This window comes from Tyto alba, unplaced genomic scaffold, assembly GCF_018691265.1.
Source record: "Tyto alba isolate M040663 unplaced genomic scaffold, T.alba_DEE_v4.0 Super-Scaffold_9, whole genome shotgun sequence".
NCBI classification, from domain to species: domain Eukaryota; kingdom Metazoa; phylum Chordata; class Aves; order Strigiformes; family Tytonidae; genus Tyto; species Tyto alba.
This window is the reverse complement of record NW_024881330.1, coordinates 31,525,188-31,542,765: the sequence shown is the minus strand read 5'-3', so window position 1 is coordinate 31,542,765 and position 17,578 is coordinate 31,525,188. Positions and strand designations below refer to the sequence as shown.

At 39.4% G+C, this 17,578-nt stretch overlaps 1 protein-coding gene across 1 annotated transcript in view; it reads right to left on the bottom strand.

The window, feature by feature from the left end:
• ZNF704 (zinc finger protein 704) overlaps positions 1 to 17,578 on the bottom strand; it is a 91,935-nt gene that overhangs the window by 59,453 nt on the left and 14,904 nt on the right. Inside the window, exon 2 of the mRNA XM_042785860.1 lies at positions 11,268 to 11,515. Coding sequence (XP_042641794.1) covers positions 11,268 to 11,515 — 248 coding nt within the window. The remainder of the gene's footprint in view (positions 1 to 11,267; positions 11,516 to 17,578) is intronic.

Genomic DNA, 17,578 nt, shown 5'->3' with positions numbered 1-17,578 from the left:
ACACATCTGTAATCTTGGAGCTAAGGGCCCAGTGAACCCTATGAAAGCAAGCACCATTATGTAAAATAAACTAAGCAACATTGAAAAGGAAGAGATAGAATGAACATGCCCCATAACAACAGTCCCAATATCGCTGATTTGGAGAGGATAGGGAAGAGAGAAGGCCAAATCATTTAATCCAAGAGGATATTAACAAAACAAAGGCCCATGACTTCAGGATGCAGTTCTCAGGAGTTAGCAGGCTAGGAAAAAAAGCAGACAAAATATTCTTTCTAAATCATCATCACAGACTTATCAGGAAATGGCATCAAATCTTTTTTCACAGACACTTCTCATTAGAAAGAAATATCAAAATATGCCCAGCACATCCTCTTTGTCATCTTTTTCCTCACCTGGCTGGGTGACGAGGGATCTCCTCACACCAAGCTGTCAGGCACACAGTGCTTCCAGCTCCACGTGGTACATGGCGCTGTGCGTGTGTATGGGCCACTCCTAAATGCCTTTTTTTGAACCTTACTTCACTGCCTGCCTTGGCTTCAAGGGAGGAACGAACGGGACATTCACAGTGAAAACAAGAGGTGATCTAAATTAAGATGAAGGGGAAAAACAGACAGATAGAGCATGGATCTTAAGTTTGGGAGCACAGTATGGGATGAAGAATGTCCTACATACTTAAAATTAAGTAAAAGACTACAAAGTACATTAATGGGGCTTTTCCTGGGGAAAGCATTACCTAAACACAGGCATTACTTCATTACAAAGGACGGTACATCTGCTGCTGGTGGAAATATCACCCTCTGTCCTTCCTCCAAGAAGTGGCCAAGACATTAAGTTTTATGTAACAAACCAAATCAAATGAGGAACAACAGTATTACAATCTAAGAATAACTTATTAAAAGCATCAATTATCTATTGACTCCATTTACCATCTGGAACACCGCTATTACTAAAAACATCCGTGTGTTAACACAAGTAGCAGCCTCACAGTAGCAGTATGCCAGTGTTGATGCTGCAGAGGACAACTGTTTCCACAGACAACACAGCTCTGGTGTCCAGCCACATGTGGGCTCCTGGTATGCTCCTGGAGAGAAGGAAGGACAACTCTCAGATACCTAGAATTTAGTATAATGTATAATTAAAGACAATAAACGCTCTGCTACTGTATTCTGGCAATGTTATTCTATATTTTTTCCCTCAGTTCCCCAAAGAGGCTATTTTGAAGATGTGGTTATCAAACAAACCATTTCACATACACAGCCACTAACAGTGAATGTTTTATCCCAAAATAAGAACAAAGTTATGTTTTTAAACACTGGTTCTATACAAAATGTAAACATGCATTTGCTTGGGAATGTTAAATATTTTTAGGAAAATATCTCATTTCATTTCACCCTTTACTCTATGGATCGAAGAGCAAGTTACTTTGGGATGTACTTTCTCTGCTGGTACCACTAATAGCATAAGTTCATATTTCACGCACAGCATCCTCCTGGTCCACTGAAGATGCTACTACCTCTGTCCTGTTCACTGGGTACCAAGCACAGGCAGCCAGAGGTCACTTGTCAGACACAGTATCAGTTCACCTGCAGAACAGATTCCTGTGGCAGAATTTAAAATACAGACCTGTGCAAAATCACAAAATACGTTATGTAGTGTGCCTGACTAGCATACTTGAAGAACAAAAACTACTTTTTATTGTTGGCTCAAGAAAACTGTCAACTAGACATTCAGTATGTATTAAAAATACACTGAACACAACAGGTTGACTCTTGCAAGCTTCCAAAAAGCAGCCGTTCTGCCAGGTATGGAATTAGGCTTTCCCTAGGGAACAAAAGCCATGCTGCAGGTCGTGTACAGTACATCTGGTGCAACACAGTGCCACCGAGTGCTGCTTTGGTAACAAGTCAAAGGACATCTTATTTGGAAAGACCTGTAACTTCGCAAGAATTGTAGCTGCTTCATGCAGACCCTGTGTATCTAGCAACACTTTTATTCCATCATTTTCCCCAAATGATCAGGGAGTGAAAAGGGAAGAGTTGGAGCTTATATTAAACCATGCAGATTACTAAAACTGCAAGATGTGCCTCTGCTTCAAATAAAAACAACCCATTAGGAAAATCTAATTTACGTACATATCCTAGTCAAGATACTGACATTTCAAAGTGATTAACTGCTCCATCATTTGACAATGTTCCTGTTGTCACAACAACTGAAGTAGTAATAGGCAAAACAGGTATCTGATGCATATAAACCATCACATAATAGAGACAGGAAAATCTTCCTTACAGAAATTAATAAAAAGGCATCTTAAAACCAGCCTTTCAGCTATACAACCAATTGTATACTTTATGTACCGCATAAAAAAAAAAAAAGGGTTAGATGAGTTTCATTGCAGTGTTGTTGTCTTAGGGATTCAAACAAAACACTGAAAAACCCTTGCACATAATGCAAGTCTATTAGTATGAATGGAGAAAAGTCACACTTTCTACCTCCTTTTTTTTAAATGTGTAAAATGAATGTTTTCATGGAGATGATGCTAAAGGAGTGAAGACAGAAATTTCTAAAATTATCTTACAAATAACAATCAGTGATACAATTTCTCTCAGAAAGGCAAGCTTCATGTCTTTGCTGACCTCAGTGATACAATATCAAATACCACTGCATAAACTAAAATATTTTCCTTTGATAGCATTTAAATAAAATTATAGCTATGAACATAGCTAGGATGTATGTAATCTATGTAAACATATACATGGTAGACCATTCTTGTACATTTCACAGATACACAAGTTATAAACCACATACCCACTGACTTTTTTCTTTTTCTCAGCACAGATGGCATTTCAAGAGGAATTTTTTTTGTGCCACAGCTAACACAAACCACAAAGAAATTACTCTTATTGAATATTGCCTGCTGTTGGAGAGTGTTTTGAAATTACACTCCATTTTTTAAGGGAACTGAAGAGCTGAGAACAAGCCATGCATTCACATCAATGGCTAACAGATAAAGCAGCAATGCTGGCTGAATGCAGCTCTTCAAGAACCAGCGCCGAATGGTCGCTGCAGATTAAGGACACATTTTTCCTTGGCGCCACATTACAGGAATTAACTGAAATTTGCTTGGTAATGCGATCACTGTCCATTGGCAACTTCCATCACACAGATAAAATTATTTAGCCTATTGCCTTGGCTACCAGTGGAAGAAGATTTTAAAGAGAAGTATTTTCTATAGATGAAGACAAATCTTTCACAGCAGTGCTCTGAATATGGGATTTGCTAGAGAAATGGGAAACTATATCTGTGTATATATACATATGTATGTGTATATTTATGTATATATGCACAAGCAAAATCTTATTTTGAAAATAATAATTACCTAAAATAATACAGACTCCAATGTCAGGCAGTAGGACAACTTTGCATGACCACATTTAACTGCGCAACCAAATTCTTATGCTTTTATTTTTCACTGGAATTTCATTCCCTGGGAATGCCATTGCAAGTCCACCGTTAAAAAGCTAGACAGTAACACTGGCCAAAAATCCAGATGGATAAAGTCACCAGCTGGTATTAGAAATTACCTCTCTTAACATTAATACTACTGCACACATTAGAAGACAGGGTAAAAGTTGAAAATTATGGAAACCCAGAACAATGAACTAAGAGGCCCACGTGATGACCAGTTGCTACAAAAAGCCCCGCCAAACATAAAGCCACTTATTCATGAGAAGTTAAGTTTTATCCATATTCTTGCTGGGCCCATCACTCTTAAATCATATCCTGTTCTCACAGGATCAAGTATAGTAAACCAGGCTCAAAGACCACAACCACACATAGTTGCCATTATACCAAAATTGTGTGAAAATCACTATGAAATGGAAAACATTAAGAGTAAAGAACAGAAAAAGGACTTTGCTTTATTAATGAGATTAATATTCCCCCTGCTTTGAACTGGGAAAAAAATACCTCAAGAGTAATGTTAACTCATCCAAAATTCACACTTTAATAAGAATATTATGTTGCCAAAATCCTGATGGATAGGCCAGCCAGCATACCTAAGACTGGTGGTAACAGAATAAATTGTGCTAGTCACATAACTGGTTCCTCTGCAAGCTGCAACTAATTGAATATGATAGTTGTGGGGATGTCAATAATACAGTTAAGTACAAGGTATCTCAAAACTCTCAGATGTGCACACAGTAAAACACAAAGGAGAGAAATGGGGGAACCGACAGAAGTCCACTGAAAAATAGAGATATGTTATGCACAGTTTCAGAGTAAATTTTTCTACAGCAGCGGATGTTACACATTTTTAAACAAATGTTCCTATCCAACATATTGCTGTGGCTCCTTGGCAGTGGGGACTTCTGAACTCTAATCCCCAAGTCTGTACCAGGCAGCTATGAAATCCAATCTCATTTATAGCAAGCTCAACCATCCCTGTGGTCAGCCACCCTTTGAATGGGACAGTCCTACTGAGCGTGTCCTCTATTCCCCATCACTCTTGAGACTGGACCCATCTCACCACTTAAAAGTTGAGTTTCCAACAGTTTGCAAGCTGTCACAAACGCTGTCATCTGCCCCAGCATCACGCGAAGCTGGTTCAGCTATCATGGCAAGAAATACTATGCACACCCAGGCAAGTAATCTGGAAGATGACTTTCCAGTTAAATGACCAAGGTGACTTTTGGAGTTCTGGTTTGGCTCTGCAGTAGCAAAACTTTTATTTAAAATTTAATCTACACTTTTCCAGTAAATTTCTGCTACACAGCTTTTGCATGCTGCAGGCAAATCAAAGGCATCTAGAGCTTAAAGTGCATATGCAGTCCTTCTAGAATGCAAAGCAAATTTAGTATTAGAAAACAGCATCAAGAAATATATAGTTTTCTTACTTCAAAATGTTCTAACAGACCAATTCTCTGATTGCTCTTTGGATAAGCCTCTTTTTCCCGTTAACAGTCGGATCCTAGAAGGCACCACACCTTTTTGCAGCAGACCATGATGAGCAGTTTACCATCAATATTAAACACAATCAAGCTCTAATGACTGCTTGGGTGAAATCCAATCAAGCTGCACACATATTTAACTGAAGAAGTCTAACAAAACAAAGCAACAATTTACTACTTCAATAATTAGCTGGTATGGATATTTGGAGAAGCTGCTTTTAAACACATGGTATTGGCAACTACCACCGTTTTTACAGAAGCCCTGAAATATGGGAATGACTCTGGGAGTAATTCTCATGACATGAAAAACAACTGTTTTCAAAGTTTCTAACTATCACGGATGCACAGAAGATGAAACTTAAGAAATGGGAGCACTTAACCTACAGGATGGTGAAAAAATTGATAAAACCTCACAGCTCAATGAACTGCTTTTGGGCCAGAAGGAAAGCTAGAGAGCTCAGAAGCTTGCAGAGCTACAGTCAGTAAATCTGAAGCTCAGCCTGCTTTATTGGCCTTTTGTTTTCATCTAATTTGACTGAAAAGCCTCAGCAACCAACAAATAGTTGATGCCCTCTGAAGTTGCCCCATCAATCCCCTCTGCCAAAATTGTGAGATACAGGAAAGAAGCTCCCCTGAGGAGAACTAAGGAGCCTTCTAAAACAGATGGAGAAGAATAACAGAAGACAATCTCTGAATAAACACCACCCCTGGATAAACAGCAAAGCACAACTTGATCATCAGGTTCTTCCTTCTGCAAGCAGATTGGGAAGTCCTCCTACTGACGATATCCCAGTTAAGCAGATAATGCTTTTGATCTTGGAGTCAGGCTCCTGGAGAATTTTGGCTATGAAAATATGCAAATGTTTTTATTGAAATGCATGATGCATAATCAATCATGCCCAGCAGGCCTTATGGATCAACAACACAATCTCTAATCAGAAGGCTGCCCAGAGCTATGCTCCTGGAGAGACCAGGCAAGGAACTCACTTAGGGATGAAAGTGCAGCACTGCCTATACCATTTCTTTACAATGATGGTCAGAAAACACAGCTGCAATTCATTTTGCCCCAGTTTTCTGTAGCTGTTCTAAAAGGACCTAAAGAGGCAAAGGCAGAGAACTCCTAGAGACATTTCATTAACTTTATTTCAATTATTTCACATATTCTTCCATTAAATTATAAACTAATTAGTAGATAAAGTATAGGTACATGAATAAAAATTAATTTTGCTGTAATTGAGCAACTTTTTTATATAAGAAGAAACAGAAGATAGCAAAATCCAATATATTATTGTCATTGTAAATGTCACTGCTTAGTAGCAGTGAACCAGAAGAACACAGGAACTAGGAGGTATTATTGCACAATAGCTATTTTCATACTATAGGAAGTGCTTAAGCAGCTGAGATTTAGCTTTGGCTTGTCCTTTCAGACCATACACTTAACACAGAAAAGGTTAGGCAGTTATAAAGTTTATACCTCTTCCTTTTTTTCAGAGAAGATAGGGTACAGGAGGACTGGGGGAAAGGAGAATGATGTGGCACAGGGATAATACAATTTCACAATATTTGAAGGTCATCTAACAAAACGTTAACAAAAGCAAAATTATACAAACAGTCCCACCAATCAAAGGGGTAGAAGCAATGCCTGCCTAGTTCCTTCTTTAATTCTCTTAATCTTTTGGATATTTCCAGTTACTCCTTTCTGAGACACCAGAGAGGACACCACTTCTGACACTAATGCATGTAAATTTTGAAGAGTTTCTAGCTACAGCTGGTCAAAACACTTCTGTCTAAAAGGACTTTTAACCCCATCACCATTTCCAGACATTTATTCTCACATTTTACTCAAAAAAAAGGAAACTTCACCCCTTGTGCTCCATCACCCACCCTTCCATCCTCATCCTCCAAGAGGCAGAAGCCATTCCTCGTGTGCCTGACCTGCACCGGGTCCCTATATCATGACTCACACCCTCACACCCACTGTATCAGCAACCCAGGCTTTTTCTCGTCTTTCTTGTTGACTTAGCTTTGGGAGTAAGTGTGTACTGTGGTAAGTAACTGATGAAAATACAGATGAGCAAAAATGCTGTTCAATTCCATGCCACTGCCTACTGGGGACATCATCTTTGATTACATCTGACCTCCGCAGATGTAGATGCCCGAAACACTTGTAGACCTGTGCTTGCTTCTGCCCACAAGACAAGGCTGTTAGTCCCTCAGTGACACCACTCTCTTTTTACAAAATCACCTTTCACTATGCAGATGCTAGGGATCTGGGAAGTGTTTGATCACTCATGTTTGAACTGGAGGGTCAGTCTAAAGCGTATTTTCCTTTGTTGTACAGATAACATCTCAATTCTCAGAGATAACGGCAGTTTATAGTCAAGCGGTCAGAATCCTTTCTCCAAAACAGCACTCCTTTATGCACCAAAACTACCAATAAATTTAAACTTCAAAGGGAAAGTAAGGCATTCAAATTTCCTTATTATATTAAATAATTTATCTACTCAAACTGAACAGTTTCATTTATGCTCATCTGAGTTCCAGAAGCAGGAAAGCTATTTAACTCATATAAATTTTGTTCAAAATGACTAAATGAAGAAATCTGAAAAGGGACAGACTTAATGCTGTTAACCTCTCATTTCATTTTTTCATTCCAAAACATAAAACTCAGCAAGTCATGGTCTCCTTCTATTTTAATCCAAAAGACATTTCCAGTACAGCACATAACATAGAGAGAAAGGTCTGCAGTACTTTTGCAAGATGAAATAGAAAATGTAAGCTATGGACTTTAAAATATATTTTAATTTCAATATCAAAATTCTCCTGAATGCAGTGAAACATTTGTTTCAGGTCTGACACTATTACTTTAAAGAGTTGCCCTATGAAGCACCTTGAATATACCAGGACTTTGATGGTTAAGAAACCTCCCTTGTACACCAGAGATCCCAGTTCAGGTCCCTGCTCCAAATACAACAACAAAAGAACCTGAACCCACACCTTCCGTGCTCCAGGCAAGTGCATTACTGTTGGGCTATTAATTAATTAGATCTACCCCTTCTTTCCAGATTTCATTAACGAACAAAATTCTGAAGTGTCCATGATTTCCATTAGTTTCCCACTTTCCTGCACGTGACAGCCACCAGCTTGTCCCTGCTCTACAGTTCCATCTCCTTCAATTTCAGTGCACCTGAGTACCAATCACCCAAAACACCAGGGACTCAATTAAGATATTTTCACATTTCTAAAATTTCAGAGTCTATAAGCAATAACAAAAGCCCTGTGGCTGAATGCCTCAGAAGCAAGAATTATTATGCCAGTGTTTTCTGAACTGTTAGTTATTTTGGATACAGTGCCTCACAAAGATTTTAATTCTTATTCATTGAGATCCTTAAAAAACTGATAAGATGGGATGGACTTTGTTTCATAATGTACTCAAAGTGAAGTATACTTATCCATGTTACCAGCTCTTTTGCAGATACTCATATGCCCTTGTTAATAAGGATTCTGCAGTATGATAAACTTCTGTCTCAAAATCACTTACATACTGTCCTGGGTTTAGTAGGATACTGCAAAATTTAACATTAGCCTTTATCTTGGCATCTGAAGTAAAATGGGTAACCTTCTCAGCTCCACTAAGGTTTTAAAACAAAATACATAGCAAGCTTCATTTCCATAGCATTTTTCTACTTCAAAGCAATAGCTGAAAGTTTTTTTCAAAGAGAGTGTACGTAGCAATAAGAAACTGAAGATCATATTAAACTAATTTCTCCCATGCTTTTGTAAACATCATCTGATTAATTCAAGATGACTTTACACAGCTGAATATGACAAATAATCTGTGAAGGCAATCAGTGAGCTGCAAAGGCGGATGGATGTTCTCATCAGAGGAGAGGACAGTTGACCCAACAAATCCTGCCAAGAGGAGAACAGAGGAGGAATTCACCTCTGGGGAACATGCATCTCCCTCACTGCAGTCCTAGACAGAAGACTGGAAGGAGCTTGTAAAGAGGCAGAACATCAAATGCCTGGACTTGCACTTGTCAGAGAATATGACTTAAGAGATCAAACTGTGCTGAAGAGGAAGAGAAACTGGGCATTCCCCTCATTACAACAACAAATATTCAGTAAGTTCTCCAATCAAAGGTTTTAGCACTCTTCCTGTCCTGTGTGGACAAATGGCCCAATAAATCACCTCAGATTAAAAAGGAAACTTAAACTTGTCTTCAAAACTGTAGCTAGAGCAACTGAGATGTTTATCGTACTATCAAATTTAGACTTTAGGTTTGCTTTCTACTTAATTCTCTAATTCTGCTAACTCAGCAGCTCAACTGGCATGTCTGAAAACTTGCAACAACAGAATATGATCATTTATCTGTTCACAACAAAATACAGGAACAATGAACAATTTTAGAAGACATCTTTGCAAATGAACATATTTCCTGTCATCTTAAGTATATTGTGCTCACAACTGGTGCTACAATTAGTCTTAAGAGGCATTAAAGATGTTCATTCATTCTCTTTCCCACCTTGTTGGGAAAAAAATGTCCATCCCTCCAAGGAGGGAACTAGCAGTTACAGAAAAGAAGACTTCTTCAGGTGGATTATCTGCATGAAGCCACACAAAAAGGCACTTAAATCCTGTACCTTGGCTGCCTAAACTGTAAAATGGAAATGCTAACATATGGTTTGAGCAGGAGGCTGGACTAGGTGACTTCCTGAAGTCCCTACTGACCTGAATTTTCTGATGATCCTATTTGCTTTGAGACACATAAACATGAATGAGAAGGGCACTCAGCCATTCCAGAGTTGATTACTTGTGAAAATCTCAAATAAGTATCCTAACATTTTCAAGCTTTTAATGCACAGATTTTCACTAGATATACACGGGGAGAATAAAATCCTGTCAAAATACTTGTGAACCCTACAGTTTTCATATGTGTCATCAATGAGAGACAGAGGAAAACAACGGTCATCCTTGTTCTGGATGATGTGGCAGAACCTGCTAGTTTATGTTGGGTTTTAGAAAGCAACCAAACAAAAAACCATCAAAATAGCCAGCTTGTCTAGATATATTTTAAGGGACACTATAAACTCGTAAGGGGTTTCACTGAATATTATGTGCAAGTGAATTTATCAGGCAGGTTAAGAAAAAAATCTTTGCAGACAGACTGCTGACAACATGAAATCACAAACAACAAAAAAGAAAAAGTACTTGTCACCTTGCAACACAGAATACCCAATTTGTTGTCAGTTTTTCACCAATGATACAAGTGAGTCTGTTTATCATTACTGGATAAGTTTCTTTTATACTAATATTCAACATTTCCTAGAGGAGTCATTCCATTTCTCAAACCAGTGAAGTCCTTCCCCAAAGTTCAAGGTCCTAGGCTCTGTATTTTTGAGCGCCTTCTCTTTAAATCACTACCCAATGTGAAATTCTCAGTTTCTCCTTCTCTTACTATTATTCCACTTAAATATCAGGAAGAAAAAAAAAAAAAAAAAAAAAAGGCAAATAAACCCTGAATTTTTTGCTGCAATATACACCAAGTCTCAGATTAAAGAACATTTTTTTTTTTTCAAAATAATTCCCTATAAATTGTTTATAATTAGAAGTGTAACTGCCCAGATACAAATGATGAAGACACAAATATTTATGTGCATTCACAACAGATCTTCAAGGAATAACAAATTAAAAAGCAATACCAGAATCCTCAAATCCTCATTTTGTACAAATTTGATTTTCCTGTATTGGCTTTTCCTCACTACTTTTTTCTATTAATTTATGCCATAGACCACATTATGACCCAGCTGTATGCCTATACAGCGATATAATAGAGCATAAGATACTACATCCTCACTAAGCAGCATAAGTCATTGCACACTCCCCTGAGTATAAAGTAACTGCAGGTATGGCAGTAAAAAAAAAAATGCTAGCAGGTAAAATGATTCTGTGTCTAATTTAGAAGACTACTTCTTGGGGTGAAGCTGGGTCAACAATCTCTTCCTGTTAAGACACCTCCTCTTCTGGGAGTACCTCAGTTTCAGCACGTTACAAAAGCAAAAAAACTGCAAAAGCAATACAAAGCCCTACACTGCAGATGGTATCAGTTTCTGCTGCTAGTGGTTTCAATTTTCTAGATGATCTCCCAAGTAGTGGAGCTGTGATTGACTTTGGACTGCTTGGACACAAATACTAGTCTTATGAGTTCATTGTACTGCTTACCAGATTTGCCTCTAATATCCTGTTTGAAAGAAAAGAGAAAAAAAAAAAAAAAAAAAAGCTTAAAACAGAACACAGCAAAAAACCTCAACTTCCCTTACCTTGCTGGAGGCACATCAATATTTGAAGAAACAACCTTGCGCTTCTGTTCCAGAAGACAAACAGAACGAGTGTTTTCCTTTTCATACTCATGAGCTCTGTTTGGTTTTTTGGTCTCTGCTGTTTTTAAATCTTCCTCCTTTGTGGTGAACAGGAGAAACTGTTGGTCTGGCAGTTTTTGACTGATGTCACTTTTTACATCGTCCTGTTGAAATGCAGGGAAGGTCATTTCACGCTTGATGCTGGCTGCCTGTAAAATTAAAAGCAATTACAAAATTTTCGTCTAATTCTCCTAAAATGTAGGGGGGGGGGAACCCAATACCCACAGGCATTTTCTCCTAATTAGTTCTCTGAATCAGAGAATACCATTTCTTTGCCCTTCATAAATTCTGAAACTGCCATTAATTTCTCAACAGTATGGAAGACTATCCAGGAAAATAAGCGAATTGTCCATTTGATACAGCAATCAGTTACTTCTTAATGCTACATCAAAAAGGTATTTAGAGTATCAGAAACCATGGTACATACAACATATATTTAATGTACATGCATCTGTACTGTATAACTATGCAGAAGAAATCCTATCTGACCTCCTCCTAAAATTGCAGGAAAAAAGGAAGAATTTATCCATATAAATGGGAACCAAGATATTAAAGTGCTTCCAATAGCCACTTACTGTGTTTCTTAACAGTTGTGATTGTAAAGAGGGTTTCTTGATAAGCATAAAAGTAGTTTGCTATGATGCAACTCAGCTGCCAGAAGGCAAAGGGGAGCAAATGATGCTGGCAGGATCCCCGCAAGGAGCCCGTCCAGCTCCACCACTGATGCCCAGTGGTGAGGAGCACAGACACACACAGAAGCAGTGTCAGGTTGTTTCCTTGGCTGCCAGCACTTCCTAGATCTTCAGGCCTGCTGCTCCCCATAAGCAAAAACCTTCCAAGCAAATAGGTATCTTAACAAATACGCTACCTCCCTGGAATACAATGTGTTGGTGTTTATAAAGCCAACTATTGCAGGGTTGCAGTGGAAAACTAACAGAACCAAGCCACTCTGCCTTCCCAGAAAGAAAAACAGAGCCCAGGATCTTAATTTTCCTCTGAAATACCATTCCCTGGCCAGCTAGGCTTCCTCATTATCACTGGAGCTGACCTACCTCACAGGCTGCCACCAGCCTCTCATTCTGCTATATAACAACCAAGCTCCTTCAGCCCTCCTGTCCCTGCAAACATGCGTGGAAGAGACAAAGCCTATCAGAAGCATCTGCTAAATAGCTATTTCTAGACATCTATGCTTTTAACATCAGGAGCTTCAACTGCTAACTTGCAAGAAGTCCAGGAGATGCACTAGGGCAGCAACCCCTCCAACTCAACCCAAACAGCCAAGCAAAATGCATCCCAACAAAACGGCTGCTTGTCCTGCCTTGAGCATTGGTACTTCCACCCCCCACACACCACCTCAGGCAAATCCAGAAGCCTGCTTGGACTTGCAAACTGGATTTTTAGATACTTGTAAATTATGGCTGATCTTTACGCTGGAGAAATCCAGGATGTGTCACCCTCGATAGTAACAGCACCAATAAACTGAAATCCCTATGTAAACTCTTCCAGCTTACTCCTCCTCCTTTTTATCATCAAAAAAGATGTAAAATTATGTAATGTGTATATATTTATGTATATAGATAAATTTAAAAATATTACTCTCCCCACAAATCTCCCTGTTTATAGCTTTCAAACCTTGGGAGGTATAAAAATGCTGTGAACTATTTTAAGTTCACAGGAAAGGCAATCTTGCCAAGGTAACTTTGGTTTGTTCTGTGAAGTAGGTGTCATCCCTAATGCATAAATACTTAGGACCTATGATTTAATTGTCTCATTCTCATGTGTAAATGGAAGGACTTTTAGCAGTTCCTTCAAGAACAAAACTAGAATTGCTACTTTACAGTGTGAAAAGTAGGAAGAATCAGTCATTTTACACTTCTTCACACACAAACAGATGACACATTACCAGGAAAATCTGCACGGAAGACAAAATAGTCAGCAAGTGATCATGCAGAATTAGGAGAAGACATATAAACAATATAAATTTAATTCTGATGTAATTATTATTTTTTTTTAATGTCGATTTATAGTAAGCCCTTTTCTGAGGGTCTGAAGATCTTAACACATGCTGAGTTGCCTTCAATTTTCATTAAAATTGATTTAGAAGTGATGCACTGAAGCAAAAAAAAAAAAAAAAAGACTGAAAACAGCCAGGTTTCAATATCCAGCCCCTAGAAATTATATAATGCCAAACTAACGTGTGTATAAGACTTGAATTCCACTCCCTCCATCACCATGTGGCCTTCCACTGCATGATCACATATCTTTTCCTCCCTCCCCAGGATTTCCACCTTATCCGGTGCAGAGGGTGGTGCAGGGCAAGAGCAGCTACGCCCGCTGTGCGTGGTGGGGTGCTGGTGCACAGACGTACCAGGCAGCACCCAGCAGTTTCCTCCTTGCTCTGCACAACCCTTAGCGGAGGAAGCACCGAGAGCAGGAGAAAGGGGCAGCCTCCCCCCTTCCCTATTCTCCAATGCCAGACTGAACACAGTATTTATTGGTATGATTTTTTCTTTTTAACCCAATAAATCCATGATTTTACCAGAAGAAGAAAAAAAATATTTTTTTCTCAATTTACAGAACTCTAATATTTTACTCAGTTTCAGTAAACATATGGTGCTATACGTTAATAAGTTTTCTTTACAGACATAAATAGTGATGACAAAAGGTTTCAGACTCAGACTATAGCTGTACCAATAAAGACTAAAATATAAAAAGCAGAATACTTGTACTGTGATACAAGATAATATATTCGTATATATCAAAATATATTCAAATATATCGAATATATATTCAAATATATTCAAATAACAGCTTGGTTTTCATGTGTCAGTGTGCCATAATTAATTGCCACCCCCATGCAAGTCTATGGAAGTGAGAAATGACAAAAACCACAAAAGCAAGTGAGCAGGTTGCAGAGCTGCTGCTAAGCAGTTCAGGTCCTTTGGCTAAATGGCCAGAAACAGATGACCAAATCAAATGCTCAGACTAACCCTCTTCCTCTCCTTCAGTTTTAAGCAGATGTTTGGAAATATTAACCTCTTTCTAAACTTCCCTTTGAGAGCAATTGCAGATAAAGAATCTTTTCTGCTAGAAAAGCAGGTGGTCATGAGAGAAAGCCAAGAGTTTCCCTCAGTGGCCACTATCCATCAGCTTTCTCCTGCTTCATAGGTAGTTTTCTATTTTAACCCACCCATGTCTACGGGAGACATTTCCACTGGAGACACCTGCCCTATCTGGAAGGGTACAGGGTCTTTTGCTGGAAATCCAACCAACTACACAAGCAGCTGTTGACGTGGGGAGCGCTGAGGGCCACAGTCACTTGACTGATTAGGTCCCTCGCTTTGTGACAAACACATTGATTAACTACCAGGATCCCTCTGCTTTCAAGCTCTGCTTCACCACCACTCACAGTTCAGAGACAACATGAACAACTTCCAGTATACCTTTCCAGATAAGTTAACTTCTCTGTCATATCTTATCAGGAACTATTTTTTTTGGTCAAAGATCCTTCATATTCTTTTAACCACTTTGAGGCTCATGGTGGTCCTCTAAATCAGTAACATGTTGCAGTAAAAATTTCATGGAAGGTCTAGTCCAAGCAGACACAGCCTGTCTCGCAGACAGCCAGATGCTATGACTGTAACATCAATTTATTTCACCTTACTTCTTTCCAATACTTTTTCTCTCTCTTTATTTGTACTCAAACTCCATTATTATGTTGCTCCCTAATGGTTTGGCTTTCTTGTCATCATACCTCTGTATTTGCCACCTTACTGCCTCCAGTATCAACTCCTGATAAAAACTTACACAGTTTTTTCCATACACTTGATTACAGCTGATACAAGCCATTTTATAACACGGTGACTGTTTTTCTATGCAATTCATTGCATATTTTCACCCTTAAGCCATTAGTAACTTTCAGCTTACTTTCAGCCGAGTCCTTTGCAACCTGGCCTCAGGCAACCAACATCGCTTGAAAGTTCAGTCACCGAAACAGGAGTTATAAACCATCTGAAAGTTTTAAAATTAGCTTTGTTTCTGTCTGCAGTTACTCTCACCTGCCTTTGACAACTTCCCTCCCATCACCATTGGGCAAGGGAAACTTCTGATATGCTGCCGCTTGGAAAGGACAGCTCAGTATTACCCACCCCCCCCCCCCCCGCTGGAGCTCAGCTCTGGCACTGCCCCATGCTTGGGGTCTGATCTGGCTTTACTCCTCCCACTGCTTCTCAGTGAGGGAGTTTGGTAATCGTCCTGTGAAAACTGAAAGTAATTTATTGCTTTGGCTTTTAAGCAGAAACTTTATTAAACAATAAAAGGAAAGCGGTTTAGTTTCTGTTTCAAAGTTGTCAAGACAATGGTATATACTTAGGTTGAGGGTTTTACTTTTAAGTGAAAGTTCTTGTTTGATTCATTGTTATTATTTAAGTGATGAAGTTTAACACTCCACATGACAGCTAAATGATTATCACAATTAATATTTTCAGCAGTATATTAACACTTTTTCACTGCAAAAGCCATCTTAACCTGCCTACAGAAACTTGTATTTATTGGGTGGTATCTTGTCATAACCAAGTTGCTAGTCCTGAAGTCCACATGCCCCAATCAAGATCATGAGTTGCGATGGAAGTCCTGTCCAAATTAAAGCATGCTCAACATCAACAAAAATTCTGATGAATTTAGAGAAATTTTTCTTTATTTTTTACAGAGGATGTGCAGACTGCAGTTTTTCAGTAGTTTAGGCCTTAACTTATCTGCAGTCAATTTTTGTTATACCCAAAAGCACATCCTGATAGGATGCTCACGTTGCAGACAAACTTCAGCCTTCTCCTATTTCAGTTAAATTTCAGCTTGGATTTTGCCCTGAAGAGCAAAAAAATTATTGATCAGACAGCTCAAGTATTGAACTGCCTTGTCAAAGGATCAGCAGACACTACAGTAAGTAGATCTGTCATCCAAATGCAGAGACTCACATTTGACAGACTATGTATGTCATCTCTTGAGTACAACCTGACTTGGCTTTAGCATCTTCCCTTGCTTCTGGTGCACTGCTGCTTAAAAACTGAAGTTATTTATTTTCAAATAGTTTGCTAGCACTTAACAGGCACTAAGATGTGACGTCTTTCCTTCCCTTCCTCTTCCCTTCCCTGAAAAGTATTAAACTCCCAAGCATATTAGCATCATTTACCTGTATGAGACCCAAATGTATAGAAATATGCCTTTAAATGTAAAGACTAAATCCCACCTATGTTCTTTCAAATTTCCTATTTTTTTTTGTGTAGCACCTGTGGATCCAGGCAGGCATACCAGGAGCACAGACCTAATTTTTAACAGGCTTTGTAACGGCCTACACAGACAGACGGCGATAAAAACTATGGAAAGAATTGCCATGCCACATACCATGTCTACTTTGCTGACAGTTTTATAAACAACTCGGGGGCTGATTTACCGGTGAGGAGCCGGGCCGTGGGCACGGGATGCGATGGAAGCCCACAAGCAGAAGGCAGCTGCCCGGCGCCGAGCGTCGCCCGCCCAGGCGGCACGGCCTCCAGCCCTGGGCGCCGACGCAGCGTCCTCAACGAAGCTGCGCCAGTTGACACCACCAGCTCAGGAAGACCTGGCCACACGCGTGGTTGCACCCGCCTGCCAAGAAGTGGGCCAGCAAGCAGAGGCTTGGCAAAGCGAGGCTTGTGTCACGCTCTCAGGCAGCAGGACAGCAGCCCAGCAGGCTCCCCTCACCTTCGGGGGGGGGGGGGGGGAGGACATCGACTAACTCCTATTTCTCCCCACGTTGTCTGCTGGGATTCTGGGAGGACTTAGGTGCCTGAGAAAGTCCCCTCCACACACAGTTTGAACCCTAGAGGCCTGGGTAAATTAAATAAGCTTGCAACTATGGCCTATTTTGTGCCACTGTGTTTTGTTCATACAGATAAAAGAGCTCATTTTAGAACAGCAGCAGCAGAAGTACCTGTAAAAAACACTAAAAATATTTTACAAGGGTGGAGGGAAGGATCAGTACAAAAGTTGACTGCATCCAAAACTCCCTGTAAAAAATACACACTAGTGTGAATATGCTTGGGGAAACTAGCTGTTTTAAAAAAAGAACATGTTATCTTAATAATCCTGATGCCATTGCTGTGTTTCCGTTTTTGTACAGACTTCCTTTTTTCCCTCAACACGTAAAGCTATACTTCCTTTACTTCAGCTGCAGC